A 19,934-nucleotide genomic window follows, 5' to 3' on the forward strand; every position below is an offset into this window, starting at 1 on the left:
CTTTTACCTGTCTTTGTGTCTCCAGTACCCATCTGGCATTTAACAAATGTTTATTTACAGACTGACCAATGAATAAAGCTGCTATATAATATCTCTGACAAGTGGTCATCTATTCTATTTGAACACCTCTTGCGTCAGGAAAATGACTATCTCATGAGGCAATGCATTCCATTTAAGGATCATTTGAATTGTTAGGAGTTTTTCCTTTATACTGAACTAAAACATGCCTCCCCCAAACTTCTATTCATTTGTCTTAGTTCCCTCTCAAGGACCAAGTGGACCTAGGATCAAGCTATTTAGGCTGGAAAGGATTTTAGAGATAATTTAGAATAATCCCCTCCCTTTAAAAACAGGGAAAATGGGGCACAGAGGAGTGACTTGCAAAAAAAGCAGAGACAAGATTCAATTATGGGCCCCCTAATTTAAATCCAGTGTTCTTTACATTGTCCAATAGCATCTCCTTGATGAATCTAATCTCTTTTGAGATGCTAGTTCTTTACCTAGAGATCAGTCATATCATAACTTCAATTTAGGAGTCTCTTATATGTGACAGCTGGGCTATATGATTAGTAGTAAAACTCTCTAATGCTTTTATTTTCTGGTTGTTGACAATCAAACTTGCTAGCCAACTATAACTATTTGAATTTAAAACAATATTCTCCAAAAAGAAAGGGCTTGGATGGATAATTTCACTGCTCTAGGTGGGAAAATCTCTCTCCCAATGTAGGTGGACCCCTTCTCTGCTGCTCAGAACTCTCAGAGAGTTACCCCAAGCACTGAGGTTAAATGGACTGCCCAGGAGCAAACAGCCAGGAAGTTATCAGTGGCGACACTCAAACCCAGGTCTTCTTGGCTTTGAGGCCAACTTTTGAACCATTGTGTAGCACTACTTCTTGCACCGAAAAAAAAAAACCAACCCAAATCTTTATCACTTAGCTTTCTTATTCAAAAACCCCAGTACTCCAAAATACCCCTGAAATGTCTTATAACTAAACTCCTATCATATCTCAAATGAAGGACACATAGAGGCAGGTGGTACAATGGAAAGAATGCTGGTTTTGAGAATGAAAAGGACCCAGCTTTGCCGATGCTAATTGTGTGTGACCTCGGGTGAGACATCCATTCACCAATACTAGTGTTATGTTGATTCCTTACTTCCCATATTCAATCTGTTGCCAAGGCCCCTGGATTCCATTTTTGCATTATCTCTTGAAGACAGCACCTTTCTGGCCTCAGACATTGCCACCACTCCAGTGCAGGCCCTCATTGCCTCAGGCACGGACTATTGCAATAGCAAGTCCACTCAGTTGTCAAAGGGGTCTTCCTAAAGCACAGATCCAATCATGACCCCCCCCCCCCAATCCCAACCCCCTCACAGCTAACACCACTTACTCCCTCCAACACACCCTCTCCTAACTCTGGGCACTCTCACCGGCCATCTCCCGTGTACAGAATGGCTTCCTTCCAGTCCCAGATAAAATTCCACCTTCTACAGGAAGCCTTTCTCAAACCCTCTTGATTCTAATGCCTTCTGTTTGGTTAGAATTTCTTAGTATTTCCAATTTATCTTGTATATAGTTTGTACTAAGTCATTTGCTTCTTGTCTTCCCCATCTTATTGTGAGCTCCTTGTGAGCAGAGACTGTTTTTTTTAATAGCTTTATCCTTAGATTCTTATAAGTCAGCAATTCTTCTTAGCTTTCATTTTCTTTTTCATGTCAAATATTAAAGATTTCCACCTCTTTTCTCAAATTTGCTTCTTCTTTAGCAGTTAACCAAAATAAACAAGAATGCTGAATATTCCTAAACTTAAAAAGTCCTTAATATTTTATTCATTGTATTTGGGAGTTTTCAGTTTTCTCATGGAGAAAAAAAATTAATTTAGTCACAACTCAATTTTATATATTGTTCGCCTGCTACTTCTACAACACAATCCTGGATAGTAAAATTTGGTGCATGTTGTCTTAATTTCTACTGCATGGGGAAGGAGAAATCATCAAGAAAATCTTTAATCATCATGTGGAAAACCTTGAAAGTCCATGCTTTGCCCTCAAGGTTCAATTAATATCTTTTATCCGCCGCTCAATTAATTTCATTATCTGACCTGAATTATTCTCTAGTTCTTCTGGTACACTGCTGGGCAGCCCATGTTACTATTTCGTGGCTGTAGGAGGCTGTGGCTTCTTCATCAAGAATTTGGAAAATTTCCCACTGAATAGTCTCCTGTAATTTCTTTACATTGTATCCACTCTTTTCAAGTTTTGTATGTAATACAGAATTATCTGTTTGAAGCACAAGAATGATATGAAACCATTGTTCAGGGAAGAAGTCAGAGCCATGGTAATCTATAATAACTCCTCCTTCTTTCATTTTATTTTCTAACTCATCAACTACTCCGTCTTTATCCAAAATGGGACATTCATATTTTTCATCAAAGCCATTATATAACTGTCCTTCTTGTGCTAAATTGCCCACATTAACGTGTGTCAGTCTTGTTCTTGATACCAAGCTCTTTACCTAGTGTGGCCTTTCCAACCCCTGGTGTACCCAGGAACAGGATGTTGGGCAACCTCATGGTCATGTGGCACCAACTCTGCCTGATCGTCTGCTCTCCAGAAGGGAGCAGAAGGCAAGAGGGGGTGGGTGGGTGGGGGAGGGTGGGGAAGTGTAGGCAGGAGGGGATGGGAGGGTGGGCCCAAGGTCTGCAGGCTCTGTCTTTTTACCTTATTTTGTAACCCAAGCATATAGCACAGTACCTAGCATGTAGTAGGGGCCTAATAAATGTTTGACTGGCTTTATAAGTCTTTTCATTTATAAAATGAAAGGTGTGATGATTTCTAGCTGCTATAAGCTTCATCATACTGTGATTTTTCACCATTTTATCTGCTTTTGTTAATCAAAGGACAACTTAGAATTTTTATGAAGATTCAATCATACTGACTATTCCAGGTGTCACTACTACTTTCTAAAAACAGTGAGCCAGATACAGAGAGTCCACAGTCCCCACAACAAACATTAAGAAGTGTATCTTCAATACAAAAAACAAAAGCCACTGAATTTTACTTATTTTTTATTTCAACCCATTGCAAGGTCAAAAGTTTTACGGAAAAATAGAAACCTACAAAGGCTGAATTTTCTTGTTGCACTCAGAAAGGGGCATTCAGGACAAAGGACTAAGCTCCTCCACTTCAGTGATATGATTCATTGTCTTTATTCTGAAAGGGCTGTAGACACTCTGAAGAAGATAAGAAGCCCAGCATTCAATTTGTCTACATAAATTTGTGACATTCCAATGAAAAATGCTACATTTTCCAGAACTGTTGCAAACTGCATTTTGAAGCATCTAATTTATAAGGACACACTGACCAACAGTCCCTAGAGGCCTTGCAGTGAATACTTAGGGGCTAGATGTGAGCTTTCTCTGAATGTACCAAATTGAGATTTGCCTGTGTCTCAAAGAATAAATGCAACCCCTTTAGTAAAGCTGAAGTATTTTAGAGCACTGTACTTTAGGCTTAAACAATGCAATGTTTAAGGGGAAAAAACTCAAGTACACATCTCAAAAAACATCCAGTAACTGAACAGCAACACTCTAGAGGTTATAACTTCCACCGGAAGCCACGACATTTCTGTTTTTGACGGCTGTCACTTCTTTAATCATTTTTAACTATTTAAAATATATTCAGACATATATAGAAAATTAAACTTTTGCTTATTCATTCGAGCTATGACTACACATATTGTCTTATAAATCAGTTTTAGATTAAAAACCAGTTAAAATATTGCCAACTAAGGTATTTTTTCAGTAGTTGGGAAATGAGTATGAAAATCATATAGTACAAGGTGTAAGAAATATAGTTTGTTGATTATAAACAGCCCCTTTCTTCTAGAGTAATAATGTCCTTCCAGAGAAAGTTAGCAATCTCCTGCATAGTCATGGAAAACACTTCTGTTGCTTACCGACTAGTTTTGTTAAATATGATTTGAACTTTTAAAAAACAGGCAACATTGACATGGTAACGTAATCAGAGGAGACAGTTGTTTAAAAAAGTAATTTTAAATAAGTGAATGATATACATATAACACCATGCTTTCTTCCCAAAGCTACTATCACCTACAACTTTGGGGGAAAATAAGGTACCTGTGGAAACGGAAAACTCATTTAATATATCTGTTAAAGACAGAATAGTGGCTAATGGTCATAGCATGGAAGAATAAATAGCAAATTTATGAAACAGGGCTCTGTTTCTAGCTCTACTCTGAAGGATAGTATACTTTATGTTAAGCAGATCCTATGCCTTGATTACACAGGAAAGAATTGACTGAATTTGGGTTACTGCTATCAAACATGGGACATGGAAATTAAAAAAAACATTTTTCATTTACCGATAGGCATTTTACTGATAGCTGGACATCTTTCTTAAAACAAATAAATGAATAATATTGAAAACAAAAGTCTAAACAGGAGTGTAATTTATAAATTTTCTTTCATTCTTTACCTGTGTCATACCTACCACTCAAAAAACAAGAACATGCAAAAACAAATCCTTCCTACATATTAGCATTTCTAAATCCCAAAGAAAAAGAAACATAAAATAAACGGAAAGATTATCTATTTAAATATTAATTAGTTATTGTTCATTAACATTCCTATTAAAACCATAGAAAAGGATTTTCATAATTATTAAAACTAGGAAAACAATTAAATGAGCTATAGATTCTGTCATAACAGCACATCCTTAATTAAAATGGTGGCTTCACTGTACATAATATGGAGATTAGTCCCAATTTTAGTCAAAATATAATCTGTTCTTAAACTGGTGCTTGCAGTGAAACCACAGCTAACATAAATATTAACTTAAACCCTATGAAAAGCTTTAGTACTCTAGATACCTCAAACCACTTGTAGAACAATGAATAATTTACTGAGTTGGCCCAGAGAATTTAGGTTGCTTTTTGCTTACAACAATTTTACAAGGGCTCTACTCCATTTAGTGCCCATGGACACACTTAATTGGACACTATGATGGTGCCACTAAAGGATTCTCTAGTGGCCTGAAACAGTACTCAAATGCAAAGAAATGACATCTGCAATAGAAAGAATCTGGCACAAGGTGTTTTTTTTTCTTTTTAATACTGGTTTCTAGGGTTCATAATCAGTAAAATCATTTCTATTTTACTATGGCTTGTCAAAGTCAACAATTATATTACATTAGTTAAAGAAAGTGGCCACTCCTTTGGGGTAATCTGAACATTTTAAAGATAGTAGGAATTTAGTGCTCAGAATAATAAATCCAAACTGGGTATTCTATCTTAAAATTCTTTTTTTTTTTCCAGAAAAGGTCCCCAAACCTAAGAAGATCCATTGTTTTAAAAATCCTTAATTTTGAAAAATAAAAAATAAAAGACTCATCTGGTAACAGCTAACATCTGTTCTTACGTTCTGTAGAATCCAAATGGAAAATACACACTCGCTCGTGCACACACACACTCATAGAGACACTGAGAAAGGTGAAAGTTAAAACATTCCCAAGAGATCATATCGTATACCCCAAATCTGCAATTCCCATTACACCTGCTGAATATCTCAGAGAGTTAACATAAAACACTAAAGGGCTTGTTAGGAGGCATTAGACATAGTGGGTGTCCAGCCCATCTGATAAGCACGTTCCAGGGTCCTCTTGCAGTCCTGCAGGACGGTACTGAAAGTTATGTGTGGGTACTGATGCACAAGTTGCTCCACGGTCACTTCATTCACCTATAACCAAAGAAGAAAATCCAGGACTCAGCAGAAGCAATTAAGACAAAGGAAATATTGACTCTAACTCCCTACATTTCAGTAGAATCAGAGGATCCAGATTTCCAGAGATCATCTAGTCCCACCTTTATTCCAAATGAATCCCCTTTCAAATTTACCAAACCTTCCAGACATATCCTGTGTTGTGGAACTTAATACCAAACAAAGGGGTTCATTCCATTTGGGAATAGCTTGAATCATTGGGAACATTCTTCTTTAAGCTCATTTGATTTTGCAGCTTATAGGATCATAGCATAATAAATTCAAACTTTACAAACATCCAATAAAAATCTAGTGATTGTGATGTGAATTATCAGTAAGATAGTTTTCAACTGTACCAAGATAAAAGGTACAAACTAGGGAAATCAGAGATCAGCTCTAAAACATTATCACTGACACCTGTTTGTGTAGGATAAAAATGTGTGTAATGATATAGAGAATTCACGATATAAGCTTTTTGGAAATTTCTGTTTTTGTTCTTTAAATGTAATGGTATCATAAAATTCAAGCCCTTTATGAAAAGGGTTGAAATTTGAGAAATCAATAATTAAAACATACAAGATTGGCTAAGGCTGGCAGGTCAGGGATATCCCTATGGACCTTAACCATCTTGATTAGACAAGGAAACCAGACAAGCCTAATTAAAACCAACACCTTTACAATTGCAGTGCTGTGAGGGGATTAATTTGTCAATTATTGTAAAGGGATTGCCATTCATATCATAGGGGGAGACAGCTTCCTTTTCCCTTTAGATAAAGAAATGATTAACCTAAGGACTACAATTTTGAGGTATTTTTATTTGAAATCTTTATTGAACAGTGGATCATTTTCAAATTCATCAATATTTTTATTTCAATATTTAGCAAACTAGTCTGAAAGAAGGTGCTAATGATATATCATATATAATGATATCTTTGTGGTTCCTCTCTCATATCCCAAATAGGAAAAAAACAACAATGACACCAACCAGGTAGGACCCGTGGGGAAAACACACACAAACAACTTGATAGACTAACTGAAAGCCTGCTTATAGATAAATGTTGGAAGGATAATGAACTTTTAAGAGTAACATTTTTTTTAGCCTCTGAAATACCAAGATGTCTGTGTTCTCTTCTACTGGAGTGCTCTGATAGGAATCCAGAAATTTCATTTTTGCAGACATTTTTCGCCAGTGATTTGATCATAGACATAGGCATGTCTTTCCCAGAATATCTGGCCACACAAAATTGATTTGCATTTAAAGGTAAACTGACTTCAAGTTCAACTAGGTACTTGTTCTAATTAAAAAAAAAAAGATGTTGCTTTTGGAAGGAAGTCTTTTTTATTAATTAATTTATTTTTAGTTTTCGATATTCATTTATACAAGATTTTGAGTTCCAAATTTTCCCCCCATCTCTCCCCTCCTTCCCAACCCAAGATGGAATGCATTCTGATTACCCCTTCCCCCAGTCTGCCCTCCCTTCTATCACCCCCCCCATTCCCCCTTACTTTCCTATAGGGCAAGATAGATGAGAAAGTCTTTTTATAACTCAAAATAAAACCCACCACACCATTTCTTTTTTAGAATTAAGCAATAATATGCAAGTAGATATGAGAATATATAAATATTCTTTGGGAAAAAATCCCACCTTACAGAGATTCTTAAAATACTGCTTTATTCAAGAGAGGTCTCAGCTAACACCATTGTCTAAGGGCTCAAACCTGCCTTCCCCAACCCCCCCCCCCGCCCCCCACAGAGTCAAGATTATTTAAGTACTAACATTTTCTTCTCTTTAGAAAATGTTATTCTTTGTGGCTTTTAATGAAAAACATACCACACCAGATCCCAAATGACCTATTTTTTATAAAGACATTAGGGATTTGGTGGGGTGTGTTTTTTATTAAAGAACATTAGTAGAATGTTAGAGCTGGAAAGGGCTTAGAACTCATCTGTCCAGCTCTCATTTCACAGAGAAGGAAGTCAAAGTTCAGAGATGTTAAGAGATTGGGCCGATGTCACAGAGCTTGCTGGTGTCAGACCTGAGACTGTGTTAAAACTATTTTGAGACTACCGAAGTTGATGGTCTTCCTACAACATATTTCTGGACAACTTCTGCACTAAGGGTTTTTAGGGAACTGACTTTCTGTGGTTGGGTTTTTAGTGAAAAGCATTTCTATTTCATGGTTTCTCCATATATAGTCTACTCTAACCCTTTATTGTACATGAAGATCACTATTTTTCTTTTAAAAGTACCCAGGAATTAGGTTGTGATTATTCCCTTTTAGGACAGATCCATTCTAGGGTTTCTTTTTAAGCAAGCTCTCCTAGGACATTTAAAATATGTGCCAACTTCACAAAAATTTAATTTAAATGCCCCGGTCTAATTCATGGGTAAATCTGTAATGTGCTAAGTTACAACAATAATATATGGCAACTTGGTCTTGTTTTGATACAATATAACCAGTATTAGTTATCTTATGTAGTCAGAATACAACTTCCTCAAATCCCTTTTGCTAACATGGTGCTCTATAGAACTGGTGGTGGTAGGAAACAAATACTAAGCTTCAGAGCTTTGCTGGAATCATACAACAGAAAGAATAGGAATTCTACAATAGTAGCTGTTAAGGCCAAGTTAATACATTAGCTTTTTGTAGTAAAAACCATTGGATGCATTTAGTGCTTCCTAGCAATATACTGTGACAAATTCTTTACTAAAGTCATGTTCTTTTGCCCCTTTGAAATAAAAATTGTGCCTTTTCTTTTGGACATACTGCCTATATATTTGGATGCCTTACAGAGTTTAGCAGGAAAAAAAGCAGCAAGCTAGTATAAATCATTTTAAATCATTACCCCAACACTTATTTGCAGCCTCTTTGTCACAACTCTAGAAACTAGGATGAAATGGAATTATTCTCTGTTCCAAATCAGAAAATTATACAATAGAATGGTGAATATGAAGAATATAAGCTTAAAAAAATGCTTCACCATGATTTCAGGGTCTTTACATATTCAAAGTCTTTTGCTCTGAGTGACAACTTCTCTATTGCATTTTTTGATTTAAAAAAATGCAGCACATCTTCAAGAAATGTGCAGCACAGTCATTTCTTCTTTCCACCTTCCATTATACACAACAGAAAAATTCAAGCAAAGTTTTTGTAAAACAAATGTCTGTTAAATAGATTAGAAAATAGGAAATGTGCTGGTGAAAAAAAAATAGGCACATGGATCATACTTCAGTGATCAGTAAATCTATTTAAATAACAAATAAAAATTATCTAGCACAATACTAATAACACAATAGTTTTAATGATTAATATTTTCTGTATCAAACTCACACAAGTCATTAAGTGAAAAATAAATTTTTATGTAAAAGACTATATAATACTATAACATCCTGAGGGTAGGAAGCTTGTCTTATCTAAACATTCCTTCTCTCTCTTGGTGCCTAGTACAGTATACCATAGACACTAAATGAATATTGTTTGAATTGATGAACACAAGAAATTCAAGTGGTAAAAGATCAATCTCATATGCTGTTGCTATACTAGATGTAAGGTCTTAGCATTTTAGCTTACTCTAACACAAACCTTCAAATTCCTTAATACTTCTCATTTTACACCGATAGAAAATTTGAAATATATTTTTCCCACCTTGAAATTACTGGGATTCCCTTGGCTTTGCTGAGATCTTCCAAGAAACTTATGTACCACCAAGTTTGTTTCAGCATCTTCAGGAGAAGATAAGGAATAAAATACCTAATCTTTGCTCAGCTATTTTTTCTGAGGTAAGTTCTAGGAAAATGATCAAATAAAATCAGGCTATATTTTATTTGTTAATTAATAACTAATATCTTTACTAGGAACATTTTTTTTTCTTTTTTAATTTTCAGTTCCAAATTCTCTTCTTCTCTCCACACCTTCTTTGCATATTATCCAGTACCAAATTGTTTGGATGATTACTCTTTTGTAATATACTTTGAGATCTAGTACAGGTAGCCCTCTTTACTTTTTTTTCAATGATTCCCTTGATAGTCTTGACCTTTTATTCTTCCAAATGAATTTTGTTATTAATTTTTATAGCTCTACAAATTTTTTGGTAGTTTGATACAGAGCTGAGTAAGTAAATTAACTTAGGTAGCATTGCTATTTGTATTATATTGACTTGGCCTACCTATGAGCAATTAATATTTCTCCAGTTATTTAGACCTATTTTTATTTGTGTGGAGTGTTTTGTATGTAACTGTAATTTTGTAAATGCAATTTTGGAGTAATTGTATGTATATAGTTCCTGTGATTCCCAAATATTTTAGACTGCAGTTATTTTAATGGAATTTCTCTATCTCTTCCTGCTTTAATCTTTTGGTCATATCTAGAAAATGCTGATGATTTGTTTGGGTTTGTTTTATATCCTTCAAATTTGCTAAAGTTCTTGAATATTTTGACTAGTTTTCAATTGACTATATAGGGCTCTCTAAGTATACCAATATATCATCTGCAAAATAAAAAAAAAGGATAGTTTTGTTTCTCCGTTGTCTATACTTATTCCTGCAATTTCTTCTCCTTGTCTTATTATTAAGTCTAGTATTTCTCGTATAATAGTGAATAATAGTGGTGATAATGATTCATCCTTGATCTTGTGTTGGGAAGCTTTCTAGTTTTTCCTCCTTACAGATAATAATTGCTTTCGGTTTCAGATAGATACTACTCCATTTATTCTTATCCTTTAAAAAAAAAAAAATAGGAATGAGCATTGAATTTTGCCAAAATTTTTTCTCCATCTATTGAGGTGATCATATAATTTTTGTTATTTTTGTTACTCATATGGTCAACTATGTTTAATGTTTTCCTAATAGTGAACCAGCTCTGCATTTATGGTATAAATTGAATCTGGTCTTAGTGTTTGATTTTTATATTTCTATAATTACATTGCTATTATTTTATTAAAAATTCTGTTTAAGAATCAAAATAATATTTGGGTCATTGAGGGAATTTAGTAGGACTCTTTTTTTATCTTTTTTTTTTCTTCCAAGCAGTTTATATTGACATGGGAGGTTTGGATTTTACTATAATATTACTGAGAGTTTTTATCTTGGGTTTTCTTTCAGAAGGTGATCAGTGCATTCTTCTAATTTCTACTTTTCCCTCTGGTTCCAAGATAATCTCTTGAAATATGATATCTAGACTTTTTTTTTTAATTGTAGCTTTTAGGTAGCCTAATAATTTTCAAATTATCTCCCCTTGATCTATTTTCCAGATCAGTTGTTTTTCCTGAGATATTTCACATTTTCTCCTATTTCTCAGTGCTTTCCAAAGCTGTTTGGAGTGTTGTACTGGGAGAGCTTGGAAAATGCTCACTTTACTATGCATATTATTATTATTATTACTAGGGACTGATAACACAAAGTGCTTATTGTTGCTGAACATCATTGCCAACTTCCAAAGTTCAGCTCTAGCACACAAAGAGTGTGCTACAGCTAAGTGATTAGATAAGTAGATCTATAGATAGACAGATAGATACTAGACCTGTGGCTTCATTAATATAAGGTATTCCTGGGTAAGGGAATCTCCTAATCCACCATTTTATAGATTTGTAGTCTTAAATAGTTGCCTAGAGCAATGAGGGGCTAAGTGACTTACTCAGGATAACACAGAGTATGTCAGAGGTGGGACTTGATATCAGGTCTTCCTGGCTTTGAGGTCTGCTTTTTATCTACTATGCCATGGCATATGCATGTGTGTGTGCGTGCATGTGTGAATTCAAGATTCAAAAACTTTTAACAATGGAAGACTCTTAGAAAAAGAAGGGTACTTATGTTCTATGGAACACATTTCAGTGAAGATCAACTGAGATATAAACAGAAACCATGTTGTCCTTGTAATATCTTATGGATCACATGAACAAAAAAGAGGAAATAGAAATAGACAAGTTCAGGAAACTTATAAGTTTATTATAGAGGCCTGATATAGTATGAGGATCTTCTATAGTATGGACATCTTCTAGAACTCTCTTCTTGCCAAAAGTAAAGCTAAAAATTTCTTGCCTCACCTTCATGATACTATATCCTAGGATACTAAAAGAAATGAAAAATTTTATTGCTGAGCCATTGTCAATAATATTTGAAAGATCATGGAAGCCTGGGTAAGTATCAGAGAAATTAAAAATGGCAAATATCCTGATTTTCCGAAAGGAAAAAGAATGGAGTATGCAACCTTGAAATTAAGTTTTGAGCTTAACTTTAGTGAACCTGACTTCGATTCTCAGTGAGGGACTCAACAGAGCAAAGCCCTCTTAAGGCATTTGTGTATGAAAATAGAAAAAAAAATGTGGAAAAGATCTATCATTATTTTTATAATAATCCTTCTTTTTGCCACCAAACACAACATCTACCATTCTTGAACTCTTAATATCATGGTCCTAGACATATAGAAATGGCACTGAAGAGAACAAAAAGTTGAAAAAAGCAGTTGAACTAGACCAAATATACACAGAGGAGGTGTGTATGTATCTGTCTATCATATCTTGGACTGGCACTATAAACGGACACCGAGTAGGGCCTAGAATTAAGCAGAGGAAGAGAAAAGGCTGAATTGCCTTTGAGAAAAATTTTAAGTTCTTTTGATAACCACAAACTTCTTGTTTTATTAAAGGTCCATCTTTTGAATAATAGTCTATGAGTGGGGTTCCATACAAGATATAGAATACTAGTGTCCCTGAAGAATTAAAAATTAGTAACATTAATGGTGCAGTGGAGAGGTGCATATAGGGTGAGAGCAAGCTGTAAAACATTCCAACTAAGGCATTACGGAGAACCAGAGCAAAGGATGTCAATGAAGAAATGTATGAGCGAAAAAAAGGACAGGGAGACCACATGCATATAGTAAAGGACAAATGACGGACGATTAGTCATGCGCTCCATTGGTGACTTTACAATTTCAACAGAAATGGAGGAGACTCCAGCTTTTTTTGGATATACTGCTTGTGGCAAGACTATGGGAGGACATGGGGTGAATCACATAGTATGTTAAGTAAGGATGGGTCACAATTTGCGAGAATGAAAACATAAATCATAGCTTCATGTAAATACCTGAGTTGGGTATCATTATAGAGATGAGTAGAGAACATCTAGAAAAGTAAGCTGTGACCCCAAAAGCAAGGTTTCATGTCCGATTACCTAAATTTCCTTTTCTGACAGAGTATTATTAGGCTGCTAGATCACAAAAATGTTATAAGTCTATCAAACTGGTTTGAGTGCAGGCCTTCAAAGATACTCTGCTTACCTAGCCAGAAGTTAAGAGAATGTCTATGCATACTCCAGTCTCTCACAGACATTTCCCTTTAAATGTCATCACAAGTCTCCTATAAAAACCCCCTCATCTTTTCCATGCAGGTAAGCTGCAAACGAATGCACAACACATTCACCAGACTCCCATTATGCAGGGCAAAGTAATTTTCTTTTAAAAGTTATTGAAAGTATCTTCAAGAATTAGTTTATAGGACAAAGGCCTGAACCACTGACAAAGTTTCTTATTCCAAATTCAGTTATTCCATAGCTGGAAGCAATGAAGACTTTTGTCTTACCCAAAGTAACTTGGTGCTGAGCCAGCAAGTGGGGTCAGCTAGAATCAGGAAGCAGAGCTTTGCTCATGCTCCCAGATATGGATACTACAGACCCCATATTACAATTCAACCCTCATGATACATGACACACAGGTGGCCTAAATAAAAAAGACAGCAGAGGAGGAGTTCAGAATGCCTCAACACTTGAGTGTTAATGGTGTTGTGGGAAACTCCATCTAACTGAACCAATGCTAAAATCACTACTGAATATCCTTCCCATATTCTATGTTGTATGACCTAAGCTGAATGAACTTATCATTTCCCTCTACTTTCCTTCAACATTACTGCTTGCCTTTCCCAAGACTGTGGTTTGAGATGTTCCTAATAGATTGGTCTCTACTCACATATTCATTCACCTATTTACTCCTTCATTCAACTATTTAATGTTCATTTTTGTTTCCTTAAGATTTGAAAAACAGTCAAGATGTCAGAGTAGAAGCAGGCCCTCTGCCTGGCTCCAGCTTCCACCTTCCCCAATTCATGTAAAAGGGGACTGTGTACAAACTCTGGAGCTACAGAACCCACAAAATGATACAGAGAAGCTAACCTCCCACTGAGGACAGCCCCGCAGGCCAGTAGGAATCAGCCAGCACAGCGCTCTGGGAGCTGAGCCCAGCCCCAGGGCAAGGTTTTAGCCCCAGGGCGAGGTTTTAGCCCCAGAGTGGGCCTGACCAGCCACTGGCTAGAGGGACTCCAGATCACCAGCAGCTGTGGCTGTTTCTGTAATCAATACATAGATGTAAAGGAAAAAGGAAGAGGTCAGTGCAGTGTGGACTTTGGGAACCAGTAGCTGGGAATGCCCCTGGGGCAAGAAGCCACTGAGGAGCCCTGGCCATGCAGCTGCCCCTACATGGCAGCTTCAGCTCCTGGCCTGCAGACTGTAGGGGGACCAAGCGACCAGTCTGAGGGGTAATCTCTCTTGCTTTAACCTGCTTGGATCTGGATTGCAGTCTAGGGTGGAGGTCCTGGGGTGTGTGACCAACTTGCCAGAGCAAGTGGAGGCTTCAGCAAGGGCACCCAATTAATACCTCCCGCAGCTGAGAAAACCCCAGCACTTGGTACGAAGCTCCCCTGTCTGGTAGCAGAGTCCTACTGTGGCAAAAAGCCCAAAAGTCAAGTAATTGAGTGGCAACATGACCAGGCAAAGGAAACAAAGCAAACAGAAGAACCCAACATTAGATTCCTATTTTGGGGACAAAAAGAATCAAAGCATGGAACAGGAGGAAGACAGTGAAGTCAGAACTCCTGCACCAAAAGCTTCAAAGGAAAATACGAGCTGGTTACAGGCCATCGAGGACCTTGAGAAGCAGATAAGAGAAGTGGAGGAAAAATTGGGAAGAGAAATGAGAATGATGCAAGAAAATTATGAAATGAAAGTCAACAGCCTGACTGATAAAAATCACACCTTAAAAAACAGACTAACTCAAATGGCAAAAGAGGCTCAAAAAGGCAATGAGGAGAAGAATGCCTTAAAAAGCCAAATTTGCCAGATGGAAAAAGAATCTCAAAAGCTCAATGAGGAGAATCATTCCTTCAGAATTAGACTGGAGCAAATGGAAGCTAATGACTTTATGAGAAATCAAGATGCTGTTAAACAGAATAGAAGGCAATGTGAAATATCTCATGGGAAAAACCACTGACCTAGAAAATAGATCCAGGAGAGATAATTTAAAAGTTATTGGACTACCTGAAAGCCATGATCAAAGAAAGAACCTAGAAATCATCCTACAAGAAATACTTAAGGAAAACTGCCCTGATGTTTTAGAACCAGGGGGCAAAATAGAGGTTGAAAGAATCCACCGATCACCTCCTGAAAAAGATCCCAAAAAGAAAACTCCTAGGAATATTACAGCAAGGTTCTGGAATTCTCAGATCAAGGAGAGAATATTACAAGCAGCCAGGAAGAAACTATTTGAATATTGTGGAAACACAATCAGAATAACCCAGGATCTGGCAGCTTCTACACTGAGGGATCGAAGGGCTTGGAATATGATATTCTGGAGGTCAAAGGAGCTGGGATTAAAACCAAGAATCACTTACCCAGCAAAACTGCGTATCATGTTTCAGAGGAAAATATGGTCATTCAGTGGAATAGAGGACTTTCAAGCATTCTTGATGAAAAAAACAGAGTTGAATAGAAAATTTGCCATTCAGATACAAGAAGCAAGAGAAGCTTGAGAAGGTAAACAGGGAAAAAAAATCATAAGGAACTTATCAAAGTAGTCTATTTTTTAAGATGTTATTTTCCTCAGTCAGGCTGTTGACTCTCATTTCGTAATTTTCTTGCATCGTTCTCATTTGTCTTCCCAATTTTTCCTCCACTTCTCTTATCTGGTTCTTAAGGTCCTCTATGGGCTGTAACCAGCTCATATTTTCCTTTGAAGCTTTTGGTGCAGGAGTTCTGACTTCACTGTCTTCCTCCTGTTCCATGCTTTGCTCCTTTTCGTCCCCAAAATAGGAGTCTAATGTTGGAATCTTATGTCTGCTTTGTTTCCTTTGCCTGGTCATGTCGCCTCTCAGTCACTTGACCCCTGGGCTTTTTGCCACAGAAGGACTCTGCCACCAGACAGGGGAGCTTTCGTCCCAAACCCCGGGGTTTTTCTTGGCTGCCGGAGGTATTAGATGGGTGCCCTCTCTGAGGCCTCCACACTCTCTGAGAAGCTGGGCACACACCCCAGGACCTCCACCCTAGACTGCAATCCAGATCCAAGCGGGTTAAAACAAGAGCTATTACCCCTCAGTCTGGTTACTTGGTCCCCCTACACTCTGCAGGCCAGGAGCTGAAGCTGCCATATGGCTCTGGCTGGCTGTGCTTCTCGCCCGAGGGTCAAAAGCCATGCACTCCCACCTACTGGGTTCCAAAGTCCAGACTGCACTGACCAATCACTTTGTCCTTCACATCAACATGTTGATAATTCTGGAAATGGCCACAGTTGCTGCTGTTCTGGAGTCCCTGCAGCTGGTGGCTGGTCAGGCCTGCCCTGGGGCTAAAACCTCAGGCTCATGGTGGGCCTGGGCTTGGCTCCCAGAGTGTCCTCAGCGGGAGGTTAGCTTCTCTGTGTCATTTTGTGGGTTCTGCAGCTCCAAAGTTTGTTCAGAGTCCCCTTTTTACATTGATTGGGGAAGGTGGAAGCCAGAGCAGTGGGGAGGTCCTGCTTCTACTCTGCCATCTTGACTCCGCCCCGGCTATTATTTTTAACAACAGTTTTGTTATTAAGCTAGATTTCTCACCAGCGTCATATAACTGGTCAGCAAACCAAGTCTTCTAGGATTTAACCCTTTCATGCCTAGAATTCTCATATTTGACTTCACTGTCGTGAATGGTGGTTGTCTCAGTCACATACTATGTGTGTAAGCTGAGGATCCATTCACCTACCCTTCACCCTCTCATATGCTTTTCCTCTGCCACCAGGAGCATGTCTCCTACATCCCTTGAACACCTCCTCTTCTCCCCCGCCCCTACTGTCACTTCTCTATGCTTTTTAGTTCTCAAACTATTATTAAATCAACTCTTTCATTGCTCCTGGAATGAATCTATCAATACACTCCCCTAAGGCTATACCTTTCATGCAAGTATCTTTCCAAACCACATTATCTGATCCTGGCAGCCACTCCCCTACATGTGGTGAATTTGTTCCTTTAAGGCAGGGCCTTGTCTTCTTTTTTTTTTAAATTTATGTTCTCAGAACATAGTGATTAGCACATATACTTTTTCACTTATTCTTTGTTAGAAAGACAAAAACTTCAGTGTCTGTTTTTGGATTCTCTGTTGAAGTTGAGACAACTGAAATGCATATGTCTGATTTAGTGGAATTTGGAATGGAAAGAACCTGGGTTTGAATCTTTGTTCTGCCATTTATTACTTTATAATTTACACAGACCTCACTTTTCTCTTCTGTAAAATGGGAGTACTCACCTAGCATCTCCTAAATTAGTGCTATAACCACCTGATCATTCTGTCATTCTTCAAGGGAAGTCTCAGACTTTTCCCAGCCCATTGTAATAACATGCACAAGCAGCTTTCCAGGAGAAGGCTACTGTGAACAGCTTTTAAAGATTCTGATTACACAGTATAGTGATCACTCTATTTATTCCATAACAAATCAAAGCAAAACTCACAGAAAATCAAGGTACAGCATTCACAATATTACAACTTATCATAGAAAAATACAATATAATATTCACAACATAGTCTCAAAGTACAATAGTCAAAGTCTTCCACTCATGGGGCAACTAAGTTATCTCAATCAGTCACTTATCAGTAACAACATCTCAAAGTACAATAGTTAAAGTCTTCCACTCTTGGGGGCAAAGTCTTGACTAATCAATCAGTCACTTATTCAGCAAAGTCTTACTAAGTATCACACACAATACCCTCTACCTCTTAGGTCACTAGTAAACTATAACTCCATAATTACTCAGTACCCAAGAAGAGGTCTTTTCATCTTCACTTGGGACCTGTTCTCAGATTCCCTGGATCCCCTTCCATGGTCCCAGATTCTACCTGGATTCACCAGATTGTCACCTGGGTTGAGTGGCAGACAGCTCCCAGTTCCTTGACCAGCTCTCTGGGCAGGTCCTGCTCCACACTTGAAGTTCACATGGTCTGGTCCATGTCATATCCTTCACCATTTCTGCTCCAGGGAATTCAAGGCTCAACCAAGCCACAAACAAACAAAGTCTCAGCATCCCAGTCATGCTTCCTCAATCACCTGGCTGCGGGCTCCTTGGCTTCTGGGCTCCTGGAATCCTGTTCAGAAGAAGTTCCACCACCACAAGTTCTCAGGAAATTCTGGCTCAGTTCTCAATTCTTTTGTAGCTGCTCTGCCACCAGAACTTGGTCTCAAGAAATTCTGACTGTGCCTCTCTGGGGCTTTTCCTTATATATACACAGCATTAGCTTCCTGTTTCAGCCAACCTCTCCCTGTTACATCAGTAACAGGAGACAGGAGTTCATACCTCCTGTTTCCCCAACAGAGGCTTGATCAGTTACTAAGTGCTAAGTACCTGCTACTTTTGCCAACACAAAGGGATCTTCAAATTAAAAATTACATTACCATTACACCTATCATCCCTGCACTAGATACACTTTCCTTCTTTCCATATTGTGACACCTTTGGTGAAACAGTTCAACTTTATACTGTTTTCTTATCTTGAAAGTCCCTTGCCCTCTTGTTATCAATTGTGCCCCACAGAGCCTCAGTGTGGATCACTCCCACCATCCACTGCCTTCACTTTTCCACATGTGCTGCTAAATGAAGATGGAGAAAGTCACATAGTTGGGCTGACAGGGACCAACACAAATTTAAGTTACATTAGCTCAACTGGGTCCTCAGTGCTACTAGATGGTTCTTTTACACCTTTGTAATTAACTCACAGTCTCACTCATCATGACAGCTCTTCTAAATCTTTTCATCCCTCCAAACTCCCACAGATCTCCCTTCCTCTCCCCTCCCTGCTAAGAATCTTGTCTCATATTGAAGCTATATGCTGACAGCTCCTTCCCCTCCCTTCTTCTTATCCTACCAGGATGCCTTCTGCCACTTCTCCACAAGGTCCAATTCCCTCTACATGCACAAGTGATCCCATTCCACCCTGCCTTCTTCACCAAATTGGCTCCTACATCGTCCCCACTCTCTCATCTTTAATCTCTTCCAGTCGACTGGCTACTTCCCTACTGCCTCCAAACATGCCTATGTCTCTCCATCTTCAAAAAAACTCACTTGACCCATCTAGTCCTATTAATTAGCATCACATATCTCACCTGCATTTTGTGGCTAAATTCCTTGAGAAAGCTATCTATGAGTGCCTCCAATTCCTTTCCTCTCACTCTCCTACAGTCTGGCTTCTGCTCACATTACTCAATCAAACTCTTTTCTCCAAAGTTACTATGGTCTCTTAGTTGTCAAACCCAGATGTCCTTTCTTAGTCCCCATCCATCTTGACTTTATCTCTGAAATCTTTGACATTGCTGATCACCCTTTTCTTCTTGAGTCTTTACTTTCTGTAATTTTTGTGTGTGACACTATTGTTTCCTGGGCTTCTACCTACCTGACAGCTCCTTCTAATGTCTTCTTTGTTGGATGTTCATCTAGATTACACTTGCTAATCATGGGTGTCCCACAAGGCTCTGTCTTGAGCCCTCTTCTCCTCTTTTTCTATACTATTTTACTTGGTGATTTTATCAGCTCCCAAGAATTCAATGATCACCTCTATGCTGATGATTTTCCAATCTTATTCAGACCTAACAGCCTCTTTGCTGACCTCCAGTCTCAAATCTTTGCTGGCTTATTAGACATATCAAACTGTAGACCTGTAGACATTTTAAACTCAACAGGTCCAAACTCATCTTTTCTATCAAACTTCTCTTCTTACTACCTTCTCTATTGTTATTGAGGGCATTATTATTCTCCTAGTCTCCCAGAGCTCAAATCCTAGTTACTACACTTAACTCCTCATTCTTTCTTATTCATCTGTTGCTAAGGTCTGTTGATTTTTACCTTTGCAACATCTGTCAAACATACCCCTTTCTTTCCTCTAA

The 19,934-nt window shown here is 37.9% G+C and overlaps 1 protein-coding gene and 1 pseudogene across 2 annotated transcripts in view; both read right to left on the reverse strand.

Moving 5' to 3' along the window:
• Nucleotides 1–1,481: 1,481 nt before the first annotated feature.
• Nucleotides 1,482–2,574, reverse strand: LOC138161265 (adenylate kinase isoenzyme 6-like; annotated as a pseudogene).
• A 478-nt stretch (nucleotides 2,575–3,052) lies between these two features.
• The window catches only part of FBXL17 (F-box and leucine rich repeat protein 17), a 572,591-nt gene continuing 555,709 nt past the window's right edge, over nucleotides 3,053–19,934 (reverse strand). For both annotated transcript variants that reach the window (XM_069088133.1, XM_069088132.1), the window contains one exon: nucleotides 3,053–5,757. In XM_069088133.1, the coding sequence (XP_068944234.1) occupies nucleotides 5,620–5,757 (138 nt within the window). In that variant the 3' untranslated portion in view covers nucleotides 3,053–5,619. The remainder of the gene's footprint in view (nucleotides 5,758–19,934) is intronic.

This window comes from Petaurus breviceps, unplaced genomic scaffold (genome assembly GCF_028583685.1).
Source record: "Petaurus breviceps papuanus isolate PSGF00001 unplaced genomic scaffold, PetGlider_PUasm1.0 184, whole genome shotgun sequence".
NCBI classification, from domain to species: domain Eukaryota; kingdom Metazoa; phylum Chordata; class Mammalia; order Diprotodontia; family Petauridae; genus Petaurus; species Petaurus breviceps.